General features: G+C 34.7%; 1 protein-coding gene across 3 annotated transcripts in view; it reads right to left on the reverse strand.

Annotated features, from left to right (window-relative positions):
* Positions 1-3,868: 3,868 nt before the first annotated feature.
* LOC123552362 (uncharacterized) overlaps positions 3,869-21,735 on the reverse strand; it is a 31,456-nt gene continuing 13,589 nt past the window's right edge. For all 3 annotated transcript variants that reach the window (XM_045341973.2, XM_045341974.2, XM_045341975.2), the window contains exons 6-11: positions 20,020-20,071; positions 17,603-17,759; positions 16,398-16,563; positions 12,673-12,809; positions 11,678-11,803; positions 3,869-8,350 (exon numbers count right to left, since the gene is read on the reverse strand). In XM_045341973.2, the coding sequence (XP_045197908.2) occupies positions 7,446-8,350; positions 11,678-11,803; positions 12,673-12,809; positions 16,398-16,563; positions 17,603-17,759; positions 20,020-20,071 (1,543 nt within the window). In that variant the 3' untranslated portion in view covers positions 3,869-7,445. The remainder of the gene's footprint in view (positions 8,351-11,677; positions 11,804-12,672; positions 12,810-16,397; positions 16,564-17,602; positions 17,760-20,019; positions 20,072-21,735) is intronic.

The raw sequence follows: 21,735 nt of genomic DNA on the forward strand, positions 1-21,735 counted from the left end.
TTTTTGCAAGTGTCAGAGTTTTTCAGTAAATACTTATGACGTAAAACTAAAACTTTTTGCGTTCTATTTTGGAAGCTAAGTTTCACATATCCAGGTTTATCATTAAACCTGTTGTTTAATCGTATCGCTCCTGTGATGAATACATTGGCAGAGACCTCTTCACCTATAGCACTTAACATTTGTGTAGCCTTTTCTATTAAGTCCTCCCCCTGCTCGTGTGGTAGACCACTAACAATAACTGTTACTTCCGGGTCGTTTAAATAGTCTTGGCTAGAGCGATTCGCACTGGTTCGAGTCTCCACGGATCCTTCACTCGGTGTACCGTGGTCACGTGATTCCACCACGTCAAGACGGGACCGTATCGACTGAATGGCGTTGAAAACATGATCGATCCGACCACTTTCCTTATTTATGTCCCTCGAAATTTCATCACGTAACGATTGCACTTTAGAATCAATGTTCTCCATCAGTTCATGTTTCATTCTGTCAAGTTTTTTCTCGAACATCTTTTTGAAATTGTCTTGACTTTTTTGATGTCAGTTACTGCTGATAGAACAAGGTCTAATTTTGAGCTTATGTCATTATTTTGATCATTCATTGTGGCCATTGTTTCCTGTTCCTGTTCAGTTTCATACTGTTTTTCTTTTTGACTGAATTGTCTTGGCAACTATCATTAAACAAAATAGAGTTAGCTTCTCCTATGACGTCACTAATACAAACACTGTCGTCTGTTCCTAATGGTAACGGTTCATCGTCTCGCCTAAACATCTTATACAGGGTTAATCCTTCATTGTCTGATTCACTGCTCTTTTTGCGTTTTTTCTTGTTGTGCTTTCCCATAAAAACCGTTATTTTATTCCGTGAATTAATCTCATGTTTAATCAACCGTGACGAAATTTTGCTCAAACGTCTGGGGTGTTTGAATGTCTTTCTAATATACCCCACCCATATAGCAAACGAAAAACTGTCAGTTCTCAAAAGTCACATTTCAAAAACAATCAAATGCAAATACCGTTCAGTTATAAGATCAAATCCTAATAAATCCGCAAGTTTAAATTCCAGAAAGCAATAATATATCAATTATATTCCTTGTTTAACATCCGCTGAATATTTTGTTGCATCCAACCGGAAGTCTCGTAAGGAAATATTGAACAATTTTAGTTGAGGACCATAAGACAATACTACAAACTAAATATCAAAGGTCTAAGTGTTGTGGTTTCAGACAAGAAGATTTTTAAACATTTTTTCCTATATAAGGCTATGTAAAACTTGGGACCCCCGGGGCGGTGCCATATTTGACCCTAGGGGAATAATTTGAATGATCTTGGTAGAGGACCACTAGATGATGCTACATACCAAATATCAAAGCCCTAGGCCATGTGGTTTTGTACAAGAAGATTTTCAAAGTTTTCCCTATATAAGTCTATATAAACCATGTGACCCCTAGTGCGGGGCCATATTTGACCCTAGGGGATAATTTGAACAATTTTGGTAGAGAACCACTAGATGATGCTACACACCAGATATCAAAGCCCTAGGCCCAGTGGTTTTGGACAAGAAGATTTTTAAAGTTTTTCCTTTCGGTTGCCATGGCAACCAGAGTTCTGCATGGAATTCAATTCTTCGAATAATTTTGAAAAAGGGCCACCCAAGGATCATCCCTGTGAAGTTTGGTGTAATTCTGCCCAGTGGTTTTCAAGAAGAAGATTTTTTTTTTAAATTGTTGACGGACGACGCACGACTGACGACGGTCGACGGACATTAAGCGGTCACAATAGCTCACCTTGTCACTTCGTGACAGGTGAGCTAACATACAAATAAAGAAGCACAGTGGTTGGACACCGTCTTGGAAAGATCAATGGCAAAAAGACCACTGGGGAGATTTAACCAGTTAACGGTGCGCACGAAACAACACACTTAATTTCCACCACGTTGGAAACTTACATGATACTATAAATGAAAATTATCACCGCAATGCGATACCCAGTTATACAAAATGATAACAAAATAACTGTAGAAATATTTGTCTACGCGGGCAAACCTTAAGACTATGCACGCATGTGTCCAATGCCTTATTAGAAGGCGGAGCAAAGGAGAAATACCATTAAGGATCCAACGAAACAGGACAGAAGGCAAAATTCTAAGCATTTCAGATCCAGTGGGCCTCTTGGCGTAGTATATGAATGAAGTTATGAGTTAAAGATTAAGTGCCAGTACAGTTTGCGGGGAACATTAATCATTCGACTTTGCTAACATTTGAACAGTAACCCAGTCATCTCGTTGAACTTCATTAATGCACTTAGGAAAATTTATTACTTTTAAACATTGCGTTTTGTTGGCACAAAATCAGGTCAGCCAACTTTTAAATGAATAAGCCAAGTTATTACGTACAATGATTTTTCTGTTATCAAGATCTCAGCCCTTTAAACCACGTGGGAACAATTTATGCACAAAAGAAAGCTACAATTTTGTATTTGGACATTGGTGTGAAAGGAAATGCTTTCTAATCAATTTGAGTTATCTAGATTAATCTGTTGACATATATTTGAATTTGTTTTTTTTTTGTGGTTACAAACTTACATAATTTATAATGCCCTAAAGAATCACAAGGATAGGCAGGGTGACTAATCGGGCATTACTAAAAATCCGCATGATAGTGTTGGAACAGTTACAACTAATTCCCATGGAAAGTACAGATTTCTGTGTCCCTTACATTAGAATGATACGTTCCTGAAAGCTCAATGACGTTTTTGCCGCTGACCCTTCTAAGGCGGTGCCCGCTCCGTCCCATCCATTTGTTCGTGTACATGGCTTTTGTCCTTGGTACTATTTGTTTTATTTTGTCTATCTGGTTTTGTGTAGATTTCGATCCTCTACATATCCATGCATACAATGTTGTAGGGTTCCGTGTTTAGGAGGCTACGTTCTTGCAAGGTGACTATTTCTATTGGATCTGTGTCCGTGTTTTTTGTGACACATAGTACATCCTTTTATAGTTGTGTACAAATCTTTCTTCTCGGATGAATAATAATATTACAATGAAAACTTGTGAAATACAGCACATCCACCAAGTCGGTTAGGTTAGGAAAATGTATTCACACCTACTTAAAATATCATTTATTTTATAAAAAATACATTGGCAGGAGCCTATGTATGTATTACATAAACTTGCTATTGCTTTGAATGTGACAATCAATATTGGAAACATAAAGAGAAAGCTGTTAATCAATCGGCTTTATTATATAGAATAACTCTTAATATACATTAATTGGGTAATTATTGATAAACTGTATTAGAAACAAATTTGTTGACAGTTTAGTAAGTAGAACTATGTAGTATTTAAAGTATTCAAATGTTCCAATCTATTTAAGACGTTAAAAACTCATGGTATTGTATTGCTGGACATAAAAGTATAAATAAGTTGACAATACTTTGTTTTCTAAGAATATAGCGCTAAAATAAAGACTACATTTCTGATAGTAACAGTACTTTTGCATTGGCAAATAAAAACTGGGCATAATACAATCAACTACATTTACATGTTCATACAGATGTATTAAGATGACTAAAACTTTTGTAAAATGGCTACACAAATATAAGGACAAAAGGAGATATGGCACTTCGAATCTAAACTGCTAAACCACTAGAAGATTTTGGCTACATTGATCAAAATTACATTACATGTGTAGCTAAGAATAAGGGGTCCCGTTTTACTTATTGAATCCGCGGCATGTTTAAGTATAATGTATATAAAAGTGTTTTAGATTAACATTCAAGTACAGTAAATTTCCATAAGTGTTACTGTAAAGTGTGTAGGAGTTGAGTTCATATATGTGAATACAAGACTGGAACAGGTGTTAAGCAATGTGCACCAATTGAATAAACATCTGAATGACGGTAAATTACTTGGCACGTGTTATGCTCGCATGAAAATTTGTCATTTGTCCCGTTAATGTCAGTCGCATATTTTTGCATGTTGTCACAAATCCATCTGTTTTCTTTTCTATATTTGTTTACATTACAAACTCATTGGCAGATGACAGTTAAAATACAATGTTGCTTTTTTTCTGTATAAAAAAGGGAAATATATGTATTTTGTTATTGATACAATCTGTAATTGTACATAATATACTTAACATCATGAATTACTTAATTGCAAGAAAAAGAGAAAATTTAAATGATTACAACTCTGCAGTGCAGGGAAATAACTTTGGTGTACAACATTACACTTCACTTATCGAGTTATCTTTCCTTGAACCCTTGAGATTGCACTACCAAAAACTGAACCTGTTATTTTTATATAACACAGACTTTCGCTAACGCTTTGGTCACATACATTTTTATCTTAGCACTAAAATCAGTATCAAAGAAACAAAAAAAAAACACACACACACTTAAAAAAGCCATTTTAAATAAGCATGTCTTTAATATAACTTTATCATCTAAATTACATGTATAGTGGGTGCTCATAAATTCATACTCATTTATCATTAAAACGTGTTAATTAGTCAATAATCAGTCATTGCTTCTGTCATAAAATTTTGGCTTAGAAAGTACTCTTAACTAGATCATTCAATTACAAATGATAGCTAAAGCAAATACGCAGTGTAAGTCCAGTTTGCTATGACAATAAAAATATCTGATCTACATGTATTAGAAAATGAAATTTAATTATGCAGGTAGCATACAATTGACATAGTGAAATAGCGGAATGTTTATGAAACAAATATTCATTATTATACAAAAATACTTTTTATATCATATTTGTACACTGAATATAAACTTATGCATAACGAATGTCTCAACTATCCATTTGAGGTTCAGTAACACTAAATTGCGGGTTGCGGGTTGCTATAAAGGTAAAAAATATTCCGTTGTATCAACCTGCAACCCGCAAAATATATACACTAAATAGCTGGTTGCGGGTTGCGGGTAGATACAATGGAAAATTTGTCATGCACTCAGCTTATAGTTCAATACAATGTGCCATAATACTTTTTTTGTACTCTTTCTGTTATTTCAATCACTCTTCTCAGCATAATGGGATGGTGTGTGGTGAACAACACTCAAGTTCTCAGCTCAAAATTCAATGTCAACACTTGATACAGTCCTCACTTTTATTTTGCATGCATCTTCTCTCCTACTGTTGCACAGAATAATTTAATTTACATCAACCATGATGTTGGGTGAGAATGTCATTTTAAATTACTCTTGTTTATGCTAAATTAAATGCTGTTGAAAGAATTCATCTAATAAAACAATTAAACTTGTAAATTAATTTTGGTATTTAGAATGGGACTGAAAGGTTCTCATAATAAATTTTTCAACGAGTTTTGAAAATTGTCTAAGGCTAAGTAAAAAAAAAGTTAAATAAAAAGAATAACACTTTGATATATATTGCATTGCAGCCCGCAACCCGTAGCCCGCAACCTGCAACCCGCAAAATATACACACTCTGTCTGACTAAAATATCTACCTCCTCGATGTTAAATATATTTTATGACTCGGAAAGACTTTTCATGAAGTGACATTATGACTTTCACGAAACTCAGTAACCACTATGACTGGATTTAAACAAGTGTTTGGGAAGAAGTTTGTTTCTTAGTCAGGTTGAATATCATCAAGCAAAAATATCATCCAGAAATGAAATTATGAGGTATCATGCTAGTCACATGGAAAACTGTCTATTTCCTTCTCATGTGTTCTAACAATACCTAAGCTAACGGTATAATCAATCTGACTAAAGTACATATCCTATTACGCTACGCATAGGATCTGAGAACGACCTATTCATTGCCTCGTTCTGACGACCCTTTCGCTAGCCAATCAGAGCCTAACTTACAACATCTTGCAAATCTACCTGTAGCCTTGACTTTTGATATTTACAATTCTTATGTCATAATGTATCAGATACCCGGTTAGCTCAGTTGGTAGGCCACTTGCTTTGTAAGCGAGGGGTCCCGGGTTCGAGCCCTAGAATAACTGCACATTTTTCTTACTCTTTGACATTCGAACAAGTCGTCTGATTGGATAAAATAAAAATAGCAATACTGGAAATCCAAAATATACAGAAGACGAATGTGAATAGGTCGTTCTCAGATCTTCGTTTAGAAGATCAAGTACTTTAGTCAGATTGACGGTATAATCAGTCTCTTTGGTTTGCTATATCCCCTCAAGAAAACTTTTATTTTGGAATTCTATACTTCATAAATCATTGTTCTTTATAATATAAACATGAAATATTTCATAAAAAGTGGATACCATATTCTACAAAGATTACTTTGTATAACAAGAGGTTTAACATGGAAAGTGACATGATTTTGTACGAAGGTAATGTTATTTAATAGAAAACAATATCCTTATCTTTTACCTGTTCTGTAAAATGGTTATCTAACTTAACTGTTCTTTTATTTGGATTTATTTGGCACAGATTTCTCTGTCCGGGAGATAGGTAGCTTGCCTGTGTCGACGTTTTGAATCCCGCACTGGATTGTTTTGTCTGGTCATTTGGAATGAACATCTTTCCTAGATTTGGCCGTTTCTTTGAAAAGCAATTGGAGGGTTTCCTTGCTGTGTAGTCAATAAGGAAAGTTTCTTCACTCGCATGTTTTACTCTCCGTTAATAAGTTACAGTTGAACCGGAAACGTCAGTATTTTTCCATATTGACGTCGTTAATGTGTCGTTGCGTTATATCTATTCATGTCATTCATCATATCTATACAATATTAATACTTGTAGTTACGTATTAGCTTTGCATCGGGAAATATGTACTCGTTCTTCAGTAGAAAAATATAGTGTCCTAAATGTCGCACATTATTTCGGCTGCAGAAGTCATGCATATTTCGCAATATGAAGCTAATAACCTGTATTTGTTCAGAATATTGGATGAATATCATACTGAAACAGGGTACGGTATGTTAGCCGTACGGAAAACGTACAATTATAATTTGTCTCCTCCCGAGTTCTAACAACAGCGTAGATAACAACGTAATCAGACTGTTTTAACATCATGTATGTCAAGAGGAGAGGGTAATATTAATTAATACGATATGTTTCCCTCATGTCTTAACTGTTCTGCAACATAGTTATCTGCACTAATAATTGTTTTATTATGACTATTTCTTGATATAGGTTGTCTCTCAATGTAATGTACATTTTAAATTTCTGTTTCGACGTTTTGTATCCCGCCCGTTCTTCTTTTATTCTGTCTCTTGGAATGATTGTCTCTGCATGTTTAACAGTTCATTGCAAAAATAAGGGCTGGATTCCTTTCTTTGTAGTCAACATTGAAAAGGATAAATATTCTGTAGAAATAAAAGACGCGGTATGATGGCCGCTTGAAAAGCTTAAATAGTATGTTTTGCCTCTTTCCAAATTGTTCTAACAACATTTATACAATTTAATAAGACTGATTTAACATGCATGTTGGCGACAGAAATATTATTTAATACAAAACTGTCCCCTCATCCGTTATTTGTTCTTCAACATAGTTATCTGTCTTAACTTTTGACCTATTCGGATCATTGCTCGGAATAGGTTGTCTTTTCCCATTGAATGGATAGTTTTGACTTTTTCCATGTTTCGAATCCCGTCCCCGCTTGCCTTTTCCTCTCTCTTGGACAGGAGGTCCCTGCATGTTGTGATCATTTCCTTGAAACTGATATCCCGGCATGTTTCCTTGAAATGGATAGTGTCCCTGCATATTTCCTTGAAATGGATAGTGTCCATGAATTACTTGATTGTTTCCTTGGAATTGGTTATGTCCGGCTACGTATTGGCTTCTCCCTTGGAATGGATAATGTCCTTGCATGTTTTGATTGAATGCATGAACATGATGCTGTTCATATGCATTTTCACTGGCGGAATAACTTCGACTCATTCTTGTATCAGGGTGCATTTGATTGTTTGCTTCTGCAGTAAAATTGCCCACTGATAAATGTCTTGTTTTTGGAGGCATTCCATACACTTGCTGCATTCTTTCGTCATGTGGCACATTTCCATCTTGGTGACTGGCATCGGCCAATGAGCCGGCAGATCTAACATGTCTCATCGGAACATTTCGCTGTTGAACATCTTTGTAGTCATCAATATTTTGCATTTTACCACTACCTTCTGTCATTGATATGTCCTCTATGTCTTCGGGTAATTGGTCGTCAGATGGCTCATTTTCATTTTTATTTGTAGATTTGCGAGTCTGTCGGGCACCTGCTTTCTCCTTTAGTTTAAATTTTCCTAACTTGTGAAGTATGATGAGCACCGCTGTAACCACACCAACCATCAGTAAGAAGCTTCCACCTAATCTCAAGTTAACCTTCCATCCATCTTTCTTGTCTGCCGCATCAACACCATCTAAAATTAGACGAAATGCTGAAAAGCAACTCTTCTTTAAAATGGCAATTTTCTATGAAATAACAAAGTTCGACTGATGATACCGATGTAAAAATTCCTAATGCATCCACTTTTAGTTTTGGGCAGACTTTTCGGACAATGACTTCTTCTAATATATGTCATTTGTAAAAAATGTGCTGACGGCTTCCAACGTTAAAATAGAAATAACTTTGTATTAAATATTATGCTTTCAATGATTTATTGATATATAACGATAGATGATATCCGGATAAATATTATGTTTTCCCATTTTTAACGATAGATTATATCCAGATAAACGTTATGTTTTTTCCAATGTCTTACGATATATTATATCCAGATAAATGTTATGCTTTCCAATATATAACGATAGGTTATATCCAGATAATACTGTCAGAGATTTACTGAAATATAATTGACAGGTTACATCAGGATAAATTATTTGTTTTTCAGTTGTTTTCTGAAATATCACAATAGACTATATCCTGATAAATCCACTATTTACACTGTGTTTATAGCATACAGGCATCAAACAAGACTTAATTCTACAACATGCAATATATGCATTACATTAGTTTTCACTGATAAAAATAAACTTCCGAAAAGACTAAGATTACATGATGTCCAACAAGAACAACAAATTTAAAATGTAAAAATGTTCATGTCAAAACGTTACAACATACACATGTGCGGACATTTCGTAAGAAAAACACGTTTTGCGGATGAAATTAGTAAAACTGAAAGGAATGTGATTTTTTTTCATCTGAGAGCAAGATATATTTAACCCGTGAACCTCAAATTTTACATTTTCACTTGAATATGGCATGTCAAACGTTGCCAAATTATATATGTATGTTATTATTATTGTATGTTTGTTATTGTTATTCAGTGTCTTGTCATTCATATTCTAAAAGTCATTATTGTTATTCTATATTTCGTTAGTGTTATAGTATCTTTGATATTGTTATACAATGTCGTGTCATTCATATTCTAAGTCTTACCATTGTAATTCTATACGTCGTTATTCTTATAGTATGTTCGATATTATTATAGTAAACGTCATTATTGTTTTTCTATATTTCGTTATTCTTATTGTATCTTTGATATTGTTATTCGATGTCGTGCCATTCATATTCTAATTATTGCATGACTGCGGCGTTTTCCTTTGAAGTTTTCTGTTTTCTAAATTGTGGTATCGCCACGGTTAGCCGTGCTTTAAATTCCGTTGCACACAGGTATCGCTCACAGTTTTCTCTGTCTGGGATGTAGAACAATACACAAATTAGCAAGTGTTGCTGTGATAAGGTATTGAAAATGATAAGCTATTTGAAATAATTGATTACTGTATGTCTTTAGTTTAGTTCTCTACGTCTTGATTTAAAACTTGATTTTTAAGTAACATAAAAATATAACTGCAAAAATGATTATGATATTCTATTCAGTTTAAAAATGTGCTCTAGGTGTTAATTCCATTGATACATGAAACCTTCTGCTCATCAGGTTTGTTGATAAAATTAGCCACGTGGGAATTGTTTACATTCTCTATTTCTCCAGGGTTCATGACATCGTTAGCGCCTCTTGGCAAATTCAAATTTTTAGCAGTTACTTTAAATTTAATCTGGAACTGTATTTCACAACTTTTTGTTTTAAAAAATAATTACAACAATCAATAAAGAATGATTCAATGTGTATTTCACTTTTTTGTAACTTTTTTTCAGTAATTTATTTAAAATTTTGAAAAAGGGATCTCTGATGTGAAGCATGCATAATTTATATAAAAACCTGCCCAGCGCCATCTTCTGGCTTTTATAAGGCAGTTGGGGGTTTATCATGAAATGTTTCTAAGGGAGGCTTAAGAGGGGAAATATTTTTAAATATTTTAAATTTATGATATTTAGAAATGTGTTAAGTTTACTCTTTTTAATCATGCAATAAATCAGTTAGACAATACATACTCGTGTGTTACCGGCGAGTATCATCATGCTTGGGAGAATCTCAGGGAACGTAATTTGATAGCAAACTCGCCTCTACGAGGCTCGTTTGCTACCCAAATTACGTTCCTTTAGATTCCCCGCGCATGATGATACTAGCCGGTAACACACTTTTATGTATTATCTAACTTATACGTATTACCATTGTTATTGTATATGTCGTTATTCTTATTGTATGTTCGATATTCTTATGGTAAAAGTCATCATTGCTTTTCAATATCTGACGATCCTATTTAAAAAACGTGTCATTCTTATTCTATGTTATATGATTGTATTTGTATAGCGTCATTGTGCTATTTATATCGCGGGAAATCGCACATACAATAAGAATATCAAGCTTACAAAAACAATAATAAATATACAACAACAATAACGAAACATAGAATAACAATAATGACTTTTACCATAAGAATATCGAACATACAATAAGAATAACGACATATACAATAACAACAGAAAATTTTAGAATATGAATGTCATGACATTGAATAACAATAACAAACATACAATAATAATAACATACATATATAATTTAGCAACGTTTGACATGCCATAATTGAAGCCATTTATTTTGATTTGCACTGAAACAAACCAATAATCATATAGACTACTATTTACTACACCGATACCGATTTAAAAATGAATTACACCAAGACTGTATTCTCAACTGTTTCATCATTTCACGGTTGTTTAACAATCGATTGAAATTAATCGTTTAGACGCTTGTTTTGTGTTTTTATCCGGTTATAATTCCTTACAGCAGCATAATGCAAAACAATGAAAATTACTGTTGAAGGATTTAATACTTTCATTCTACCAGTACTATTTACTTTATGCTTTTTCTTCAAAACACTAAAAGCAATGTCAATATAACTGAAATATAAAGTAAATCAATGTCAAAAACCTCATTTATGAAGTTCTTCTAAAATGTTTACTGGAGATAACTTTATAGTAAGAGTAGACCACTGAGTAGAAACAAACAGTGATTCGCATCTCGTTAAAATGTACATCGGTGAACAATAAACAACTCTGGAACAATTTTTGTTTTCCTTAAAATGAGTTTGGATGTAGACCAGTCTCAGTAATGTTTCTTTTTGGGACTGGTCTCAAATCTCATTTTGCTTTGGTTTGTTTAACATTTGATAGCATATTTTCTTCTTGGAGAGAGAGAGAGAGAGAGAGAGAGAGAGAGAGAGAGAGAGAGAGAGAGAGGGTGACGAGATCTAATGTAAGAACTTAATATTGGTAAAATTATCAAAATATCTTAAACGTTTATCTCTTTCTATACGTGGTAACACTATAGATATATAAAACTTACGTTGTATTGCTCCAGATATCATGCCGGCCACTCCAACAAACATATTAAGGAAGCTCTCAGTTATCCGAATATCTGGCCGGCCGAAAACTGATGGTATTGATTCATCACGCATGTTTTCCGACAGAGCTTAAAAAGAATAATACAGGAAACACTATTAGTGATTTTTTTTTAAAATTGTATTTCGGTACCTTCCATTTTAGTTGTTAGTTGTTAAACGTATTACTATAACTACAAGAGGGTTGTTATCATGGAATGGTAGAATAAAAGAGCAGATTTCTCACAAGGGGAGAAAAATGTGCAGTCAGACCGGGTTTTGGAAAGGAGGCCGTAAACAGTTTTCAACTGTTAGTGTCGAATTGGCCAGGGTCAAATTTACAAATAAGAGGCAATTTACGGATTGAAGTGCATTTTTGAACTTTAAAATAATAATAATTGCCAGAATTAAAGTTTCACTGGCTAGAATTGAGTTTCACTTATTTAAAGAAAATTAGTTGAGTAGCCTTGATCTTGAAATTATGACGTAATGACTTGCAGATGCGAATACATGCCTCCGCTGAGCTAGCTTAAAGTGGAGTTGTCATTTAGCATGGGCCTAAGGAAAACTAGAATAGTGAAAAAAGTACATATATTTGAGCTTATTTTCAGAATTTACAGTGTTATCGGAGTATGAAACCGTATAGCAGTTGGGGCTATCATTTGCAGGGGATTTTCTGCAGCGATTTGAATATTGGCAAATTTAGCTTTTTTCGTCATCAGTTTCCGCGACCGGGAGAGCACAAATATCAGGTCTTGTAAACAGGAAACTAGATATTAGAGATGTATTGCAGATGGTTTGTAACGATAGACATACAGTTATGTTAATGTTGCAATATCTTTATTTCAGGTGTTTACAGATTTTTGTGTGAGCTTTTGAAAAAATGAGTCAAAAATGGCTTAGCAGACCTATGACGTACATCCGACTGAAATAGAGGGAGTTTCAAATAATAGACGTGTACCTTGAAAAATCGTGACGACAAGATTGAAAAAGATGTAAAATCCGCTGTTTTCCGGAGTGATAACAGAGAATATACCAATAATAGGACCGGAAACTGCCACCATGGTGAGCACAAACATCAAACTCTTCTTTGAAAACCTACAAAAGGAGTGACGGTACTACATAAATAGAGATGGATGCACAACGTAAGACCTACCATTTAACAACCTTTATAAATAACGGCATTTGAATTAACCATAAGTTTTTACGCTATAGTCGCCACTGTCAGGTAATACATATACTATTCTTTGAGGTAGTCGAATATTCCACTTTGACACTCGGCACAGTGACAGTAACTGTTAGCTTAAAGGTAATAAGTAAAGAAAATACGACATTGTCGTTGCCCTTACTTATAAGAGCCGTAATGACCGTTTTAAAGGGCTAATTGTTACTATTATTATATACCTGACTATAAATAGTAACAAAAAACCTTTAAAAACGGTCATTACGACCTCTGTTGGCGACTACATAATGGCGCATTGCGCCTCACGCGCCATAATCATAATGGCCCCGGGTAACCGGAACGTCAGCGCGTTCTGACGTTGACGTCATGTAGCAATGTCATTATGGCGGATGGAAGGGTGCTGAATAATTTTTAGATCGATTGTCAAATAATGATAATTTTACCGCCTCGATAACCTAGTGGTAGAGCGTCCGCTTCGAGTGCGGAAGGTCGTGGGTTTGATTCCCGGCCGCGTCATACCAAAGACGTGAAAATGGTACCAGTAGCTCAGCATTAAAAGGGAACCTGGCCTCTAGATCTTCTCTCGTACCCTCACAGACCCCATAACGTTGTAGAAAAAATATGTAAAATAAAAATAAAAAGATGAATTTGAAGCGAATGTATATAATAAACTAGAATGTGTCTGTAGGACACAGGGTGTGCCCCCCACTGGTACATTTGTCATAAATGAGGGCCAATAATTCAAATGTTTGCAGTCTTAATGGGGTATAGCCTCAACAATCATTTTATGAAAAGGATTCATTATTCTAGGCTCTTTACTTTTTGAGCTATGAGCATCACAAACAAAAAATCCACTATTTTGGTTATTTCACGGGCCATAACTCTGTAATAAGTGTGCAAGTTCACACCGCAATAAAGACTCCAGCAAGGTTTCCTGAATTTACATCTGATACTTTTTGAGCTAGGCACATAATTAGGTGAAAAAGTGCATATTTTTACCATTTCAGGGGCCATAACTTTAAAAATAGGGGATGGAGCCAGCCAAAAAAATAGAGGTGTGCAAGTTTATATCATGATAAAGACTTATGCAAGCTTTCAACCATTTATATTAAATACTTTTTGAGCTAGGTGCATCATAAAGTGAAAATGTGTATTTTTGACTATTTCAGGGGCCATAACTCTAAATATAGGGAGTGGACCCAAATGAAAAATAGGAGGTGCGCAAGTTCATATCATGATTAAGACTCATGCAAGTTTTTCATGAATCTATATCAAATACTTTTTGAGCTTGGCATGTCACGAGGTGAAAATGTGCATTATTGACTATTTCAGGGGCCATAACTCTGAAAATAGGGAGCCGACCCAAATGAAAAATAGGCGATGCGCAAGTTCATATCATGATTAGGACTCATGCAAGGTTTCATGAATCTATATCAAACGCTTCTTGAGCTAGGCGTGTCACAAGGAGAAAATGCGCATTTTTTACTATTTCAGGGGCCATAACTCTGAAAATAGGGGGCAAAGCCAGATGAAAAATAGGAGGTGCGCAAGTTCATATCATAATCAAGACTCATGCGAGGTTTCATGTATCTATATCAAATACGTTTTGAGGTAGGCATGTCACAAGGTGAAAATGTGCATTTTTGACTATTTCAGGGGCCATAACTCTAAAAATAGGGGGCGGAGCCAGATGAAAAATAGGAGGTGCGCAAGTTCATATCATGATTAAGACTCATGCAACGTTTCATCAATTTATATCGAATACTTTTTGAGCTAGGGGTGTCACAAGGTGAAAATGTGCATTTTTGAGTATTTCAGGGGCCATAACTCTGACAATAGGTGGCGGAGCCAGACAAAAAATAGGAGGTGCGCAAGTTCTTATCATGATAAACATTCATGCAAGGTTTCATCAATTTGTATCAAATACTTTTCGAGCTAGGCGCGTCACGAACTTCGGACGGACGGACAGACGGACGGACGCACGGATGCACGGACAAGACCAAATCTATATGCCCCCACCACTCATGGGGGGGGGGGGGGGCACAAAAAGTCAATAAACGGCTGGTTGTGCCCACTAGCCATAATAGCACACCTAGGTTCATAATGGCCCTCGGGCTAAAGCCTTCGAACAATTGTGACACTAGGTGTGCCATTATGGCAAGAAGGCACAACTAAGCCGTATATATGATCTTATTAGTAGTAAGGTATATAATAATAAAAATTAAGGGAAACTTTTATTCATGCCTTCGATAATAAAGTTTATTATTATATACGTTACTATAAATAGTAATAAATAAACCGTTAAAAACAGTCATTACGGCTTCTGTTGACGAATCCATAATGACGCAGTGCACCTCACGCGCCATAATCGTAATGGCCCCGGGTAACCGAAATGTCAGCGCGTTCTGACGTTGACGTCATGTAGCAACGTCATTATGGCGGGTGAAAGAGTGCTGATTCATTTTCAGATCGATTGTCAAATACTGATGGCATTGTTGATGAAAAAAGCAATACAAATAATGTTTTAAGTCTTTTAGAATATGTGAAATGAAAATACTAAGAAGTGTAGGTATATAATTAAAAGGTCAATAAACAGCTTCTAGAAGGCACAACCGAGCCGTATATTAACCTCTTATTAAATAAATATATAAAGCGTTGAACACTGATGAAAGCATGTGTTGCTAAACGGTAGTTAATTCGTATTTAGCCACCTGTAAGAAAAACGTATTTGTATAACTATGTATGATTGAACTGAAAGAACAAATTCTCTTTTCAAAACGTTTTATGTATTCCTTTTGCGGTTTTATTACTAATATATTGTCTAAGTTTTTATTCTAATAAAAAATGTTGTCACCATCTAATCTATTTGAGTTAATAGATAAAAGGTTTAAGTCAATCTCTGATGGCGACCTTGTAAGTAAGTAATGCAAGAATACTATGGTGTCTCAATGATTATTTCATGATAGTTATTGACACTTTATTATTATATTCGAAAACCAAATTATACATCAGCTGGTACCAAGACATGTTATAAATTTATCATAAGGGCTTTGGAATAAAGCCAAAGCTTAAATAGCAATGAAATGTCCTTATATTAAAGATATCATCTTAGCTTAATTCAGTCATTGGATGCAGATATCAACGTTCAAATTGCGCCGAATTCTGATTTACTACAACGCTGCGGAAGGTAATCCAAGTAGAACGAGGTATATACAAAAGGTAATTTCATATTTTCTCGTTTTTTTCTGTTTGATAATAGAATTATTTACTTTATGTAGATATACAGAGATCCTGTAAAATTTTTAAGATAAAGATAAAATATGCTTTTTCAGTCGCACCAGCAAAATTAGCACTGAAATATAAAACAGTAGCAATTTTTAGAATTTATCACAAAGGCATATAGTTACAAGTAATGGAATCTAGATACTGTTAAAAACGGCCATACACCCAGCACAAACAAACCAACTAGATGTTTACAAGCACAATTTATAAGCTCAATTTACCTTTTTAACCATTTTAGCCTTTTGAATAGATAGGCGGAGCCCATCCCACCAAGACCTCCGGCATTAGCTGCCGCGATTCCCCCGATAGACTCAGAAGGTGATATAGATTCAGCACTACTCAATTTCATTGGAACTGTTGGCAAAGTTAAAGCAGGAGGTGTAAGCCCTAGAAAACAAACATATAAGTATGTTAATATCCATTCAAAACACTTCAGTCATACTCATACATGATGCATTTATTTTGATAAGGGTTTGAAAAGAAGGTGTGATTTTCAAAAATATCTTTCAAAACTATATTTTCCAACTTAGGTTTACATCAAGTTAACAATATAAGCATCATTTTCATAATTATACAATGAATAATGGCCTCATATCATATTAACAAGTCGCAGTTCAATGGAAAACAATTCCAATCAGTGTCTAACTCTGTGAAAACAACAAATATTTAATTTATCCAGTATTTATAGCTTGTTCAGGCACAAAGAATATGATAGGGTTATTATAACAGATAATGTTCGGCTCAAGCGGATTTTGCCAGATCGAATCTCACGAGACGCTCATACGCCAAGTGTGATCCGGTTTTGCAAAATCCACGAGGACAAATCGTGCAACTGTTGTAATAACCCTTTTATACCTCTAACCAAAATGTGACTGACCGTCTTTACATGGACAAGTTTTGTAAAGATCCGTAAAATATTTGTACCAATTTTATTCAGTTAACGAAACAAGTATCACTGTGGGGAAGCACATGATCAAAATAATCTCTAAACAAAAGTTATATTTTGAAGAACATGAATAAATGTCCTGCCATGATAAGATATGAAATTTAAACATAGCCTAACATATGTCCAATGAAAATTGTTAAATCATTGTGTAGTTGACAATATTGATAGATACCTTGTGATTACAAACACTAAGGAAAACAAGAAGTCTCAGTTTCTTGAAGTGTTCCAGATAATCAGAAGGTGATTTTAATTGAAATCTATGTAGTTTTAGGATACATCTATGTTGCTATATTTCAGATATACAGCAAAAGTTGCTTCAATATCATTCCATATTATTCATAAATTTACTTTGTTTTAGAGATTATTTTGGTCATGTGATTCCCCACAGTGAGTATATTTATTGTAAGGTGTGTTTTTTTAAAACCGACACTGACAATGTGTGAAATCTTAAAAATAAGTCCATTTTTTTTTCATACGTACCAAATTTGAAGACGAAAAACACTCCCATAACGATCCAAAAGGTTCTATTCTTGAAGAGGGGAATGTCAAATATTCCTTTTATTCGCTGGAATATTTTATTTTTTCCTTTTGCTTTACTTTTTGATTCGTTCTTTGTTATTTTCGTCCTTCCTATGTTCTGAAAATACATGTTACTAAAGGGTTGTCTTTGAAAAGAAAATCATGTATCTCCATGCAAGCTGTAAAAGAAAATAGGATGTAATTAATAAGACCTCATCAGAGGGCAATAACTTCCTGTAAAAACAATATGCCAACAATAAACAAAACGAGACCTGATACGAATCCTCCCGCGAAATTTTATTGCAATCTAGACAGGTGTTATTGTAGACGAAGTCTAGACAATACTTTCTTTGAAATATATCAAAAAGGCACTGCTGCAACACCGCTTATCTGACTTAGGTCTTTTCCCAGCATCCAGTTTGAGCTAGATTTCATATAGACATAAGTTGTATTCATGTTGTATGTATATAAGGTAGTAAATCTGGTTTCTAGAGTGCTAATAAAGTTCTCCTACGTTTTGAACTAGTGATCTTAATTTTGATCCAAGATGACCGAAGTTCAATATTTACCGGGATGTTATGCAGATATACAGTTTGACACGGTTTCATGAAGATCATATATAAAATGTGGCATCTAGTGTATGATTTGACCAAGTTTCTGAAACCAAATGACCCAGCTTCGAACTTAATTAAGATTTTTTTCATAACAAACATTCTCAAAAGTGTAATGAAGTTCAGATCGAAACTATGGCATTTGCTTACAACTTTTGTCTTTGTTATAAACTAGTGGCGTATGCTTTAGCTTAGATGAACTAGTTTAAATCTGGACTAGATTTCATTAAAACAAATATTCTCACAAGATTGAATGAATATCAGGTAGGAAGTGTGACCTATGGAATGTGATAAAATTTGCTTATGGGATTTAGCCTAGTAGTTGAAATTTTAACATGACATGAGTTACTGTAATCATACTTCATAAAGATCATGTGACATGTGGCCAAAGAGTGTTAAAATGTATTGCTATAAACTGACCTAGTTTCTAATCCTGTATGACCCAGTTTTAGAGCAGACCTAGATTTTATAGAGACAATCTTACTGATAAGGCTTCCTGAAGATGATGTAAAAATGTGGGCTCTAAGGTTTTAAAATGTTTTGTTTTCTTATTTCGTCAAACAGACCAAGTTTTGACCTTAGACAATCAAATTTCAAATTTGACCTAGATTTTGAAAGATGAACAGTTTAATAAAATTCAAGTAAAAGCTATGTCCTATTGTGTGTTAACAAGGCTTATCTATTCTTATATCAAGTGACCTAGTATTGGACACCAAGCTGAATCACAAGAAAATTCATCCGAGACACTATTAAGTTAGTATTTCGACAAAGCTTTGTTGAGATTATGTCTAAGTTGTAGCCAGTCAAATTATAAATGACGTCGCTCGGACGGCGGATTGTGCTAAGGTGAACTCAAAATAAAGGACAATATGTCGTGCCGTAAAACATGTAAAGTATGCAAAACAAAGCTTGTTACTGATCTTTTCTTTTCATTTATGATCCTCAATTCAAGTCTCATCACTAGTATAGGAGAAGTAATCTAGTTACATTTTATAAAAAAAGACCTATAAGAATATATAATTCCGAAATGAATAAACAAATCGAAACGTGAAGGCGATATGCGTATCTGCATTTCATGCTAATCATTGTCATGACTTCAGGAGGAGATGCGAGGCAATAATTGTGTCCCAATATCACCCGAGCCGACATACTAAACTAAACTTTATACGGATCATTTCTTTGGGGTTTTATCGAAATCTCGAAATCTAATCCATGGTTTAGGAGATGTGGAGACAAGATATTTTGCAACCCGGACGGACAGAAGGACGGATGAGGCTAAACAGTGTTTCTCTCCTTGGTAGAGGAGATATGATTTCGCAAACAAAGAGTCGTCTCTGTTTGAAGGTTGGTCGCATCTCTATCTTCAATGAAATAAGTAATCATTAAATCTGGTTAGTTTCGCTGAAACATGATTTTTATAATTACAAATAAGATATATTAAAAGTCAAATCAGAGCTATGACTTATGTGTAATGTAACATTTCCCGCTCCTTTTATGTCACACCCGTCCAGCCCCGTGAGAGCTTGATGTCAATTAATCATCACCTACGGCCTATTCATGTTAGGGAAGCAGAGGATAGGTAAACAAACGTACATAATCCATAAAAAACCGTTAACGGATTTAAATACCGTTAGAACGGTGTTAAACACAATGAACTTAACACACAAATTTAAGGGATATGCCTTTTTGTACTATAGCAGACACCATTTACTAAACATAAGTGCTGCTAAATTAACAGCGGACAATTCAACATAGAAATTGACTTACCCGCAATGTAAAAGCAATTGCCACAGACAGAATGCACAAACCAGCGTTAATTCTGAAAACAATGTTTTAGATAATACATATATACATGTAAAACAATAAATACATTTTTTTTTTCATAAGGGAAACGCCTGCTGTAAACTTTAACATTGAAATACAGATTTTAAAGGACATTTACTTATTGGTCTCTTCCTTTTCTGCTGATAAAAGAACAAAGAGACCAGTTCCAGGAGCTATAGATCCTTTGCTTGTCCACAAAAGAGCACACTTAATCAGGAATATACATTTTTAAATAGTACGATAGGGACTGTATTCCTTATAAAATCAAACAAAGATGTTCGTTATGTACACACATAAAAAATCTTTAATGTTAACCTCAGTAAAAACACTACAGCTGGAAAAGCGCATGTCTCCTACATCTGCCTAATCATTTAGTGATTCAAAGTAGTCTTGGAGAGTGGTTCCCATAGTGAGGGCCATACTTAAAAAGTGCCTGGGCCGATTTGGATTGTTACCGAACTTGGCCGAGGACTTATTTGCAAACACATTTTGTTTTGGTGGAGATCGGATGAAAATTGTTTGACATAAAGTGCGGACAGGATTTGTGAGAGGCGGACGGACGCACGCACGCACGCACACACACACACACACACACACACACGCGCGCACACAGGTACGCACGCACGCACGCACACGGACAAGAGTAAAACAATATGTCTTCCATCACACAGTGGTGTGGGAGACATAATTAGACAATGGCGGACGAAAAACTACCTGAATATAGTGGAGAGTGTGAATGAATAAATACAAGGGCTTTCGCAAAACGACAAAGTCCTAAATATATCATGTCTGGCTTTTTGTGGTACCTACCTGGAAATTAAACCATTGCAAATGACACGGACAGTGTACATTTACAAAATGGTAGTTATTAGGGAGGTAGGGGGCGTTGGTCCAGGTGACTAGTTTCTAATAGTTAAAAAATAGAATGTTTGATGTTCGGCAGGATACGCCAATTTGTAATAAAAAGAATATTACACTTGTTACTTTCCACATCGAATTTATTAATCACGTTGAATAAAATTGATAAAATGCTCAGCAAAGCCTCGCATTTTATTAATTTATTCAACTAGAATGAAAATAGGAGCATGGAAAGACACTCATGTATATCCTCTATATGCACGTATACGCCTTTATGTTAATATACGTGGTATCAAGCGTCTGAGAAGTTCGCCTTACACACACCAAGACGTAAACAGAACTTGTAAGGTTTACCTGTAAAAATGATAATGTTTAGAATTTTGAAATCTCAAAAGTCTTCTTATTAGCACAAGTATGAAATAAAATCAATTAAGGTTTAGGAGTATATCACCAAAACACAGAAATATTTTATAAACGAATAACATCGTTACCAATTTTTTACTTAACCATTACATGTTCTGCCGTACTGTCCCGTACTGAAAATATTCTGAAAAAGTTGTCCCCCTTTGAAAATGAATGCCATTTGTAAAGAAATAAAAATAAACAATTGCTGAAAACTGTGTTCCACTTAATTATGTGAAATTTCAACACTCGCATGCGATTGCAAATGAATCAAAACTAAAATGTGTAACAGTTCTTTGAAAATGGTGAGTTTTTGAACGCGTTTGACTGCCCGGAAGTGGGTCCCATTTAGGCAGTCTTTTTTTCGGAATTCAATGTTTATATTAGTATACTGACACT

Source organism: Mercenaria mercenaria, chromosome 4 (assembly GCF_021730395.1).
Source record: "Mercenaria mercenaria strain notata chromosome 4, MADL_Memer_1, whole genome shotgun sequence".
In the NCBI taxonomy this organism is placed as follows: domain Eukaryota; kingdom Metazoa; phylum Mollusca; class Bivalvia; order Venerida; family Veneridae; genus Mercenaria; species Mercenaria mercenaria.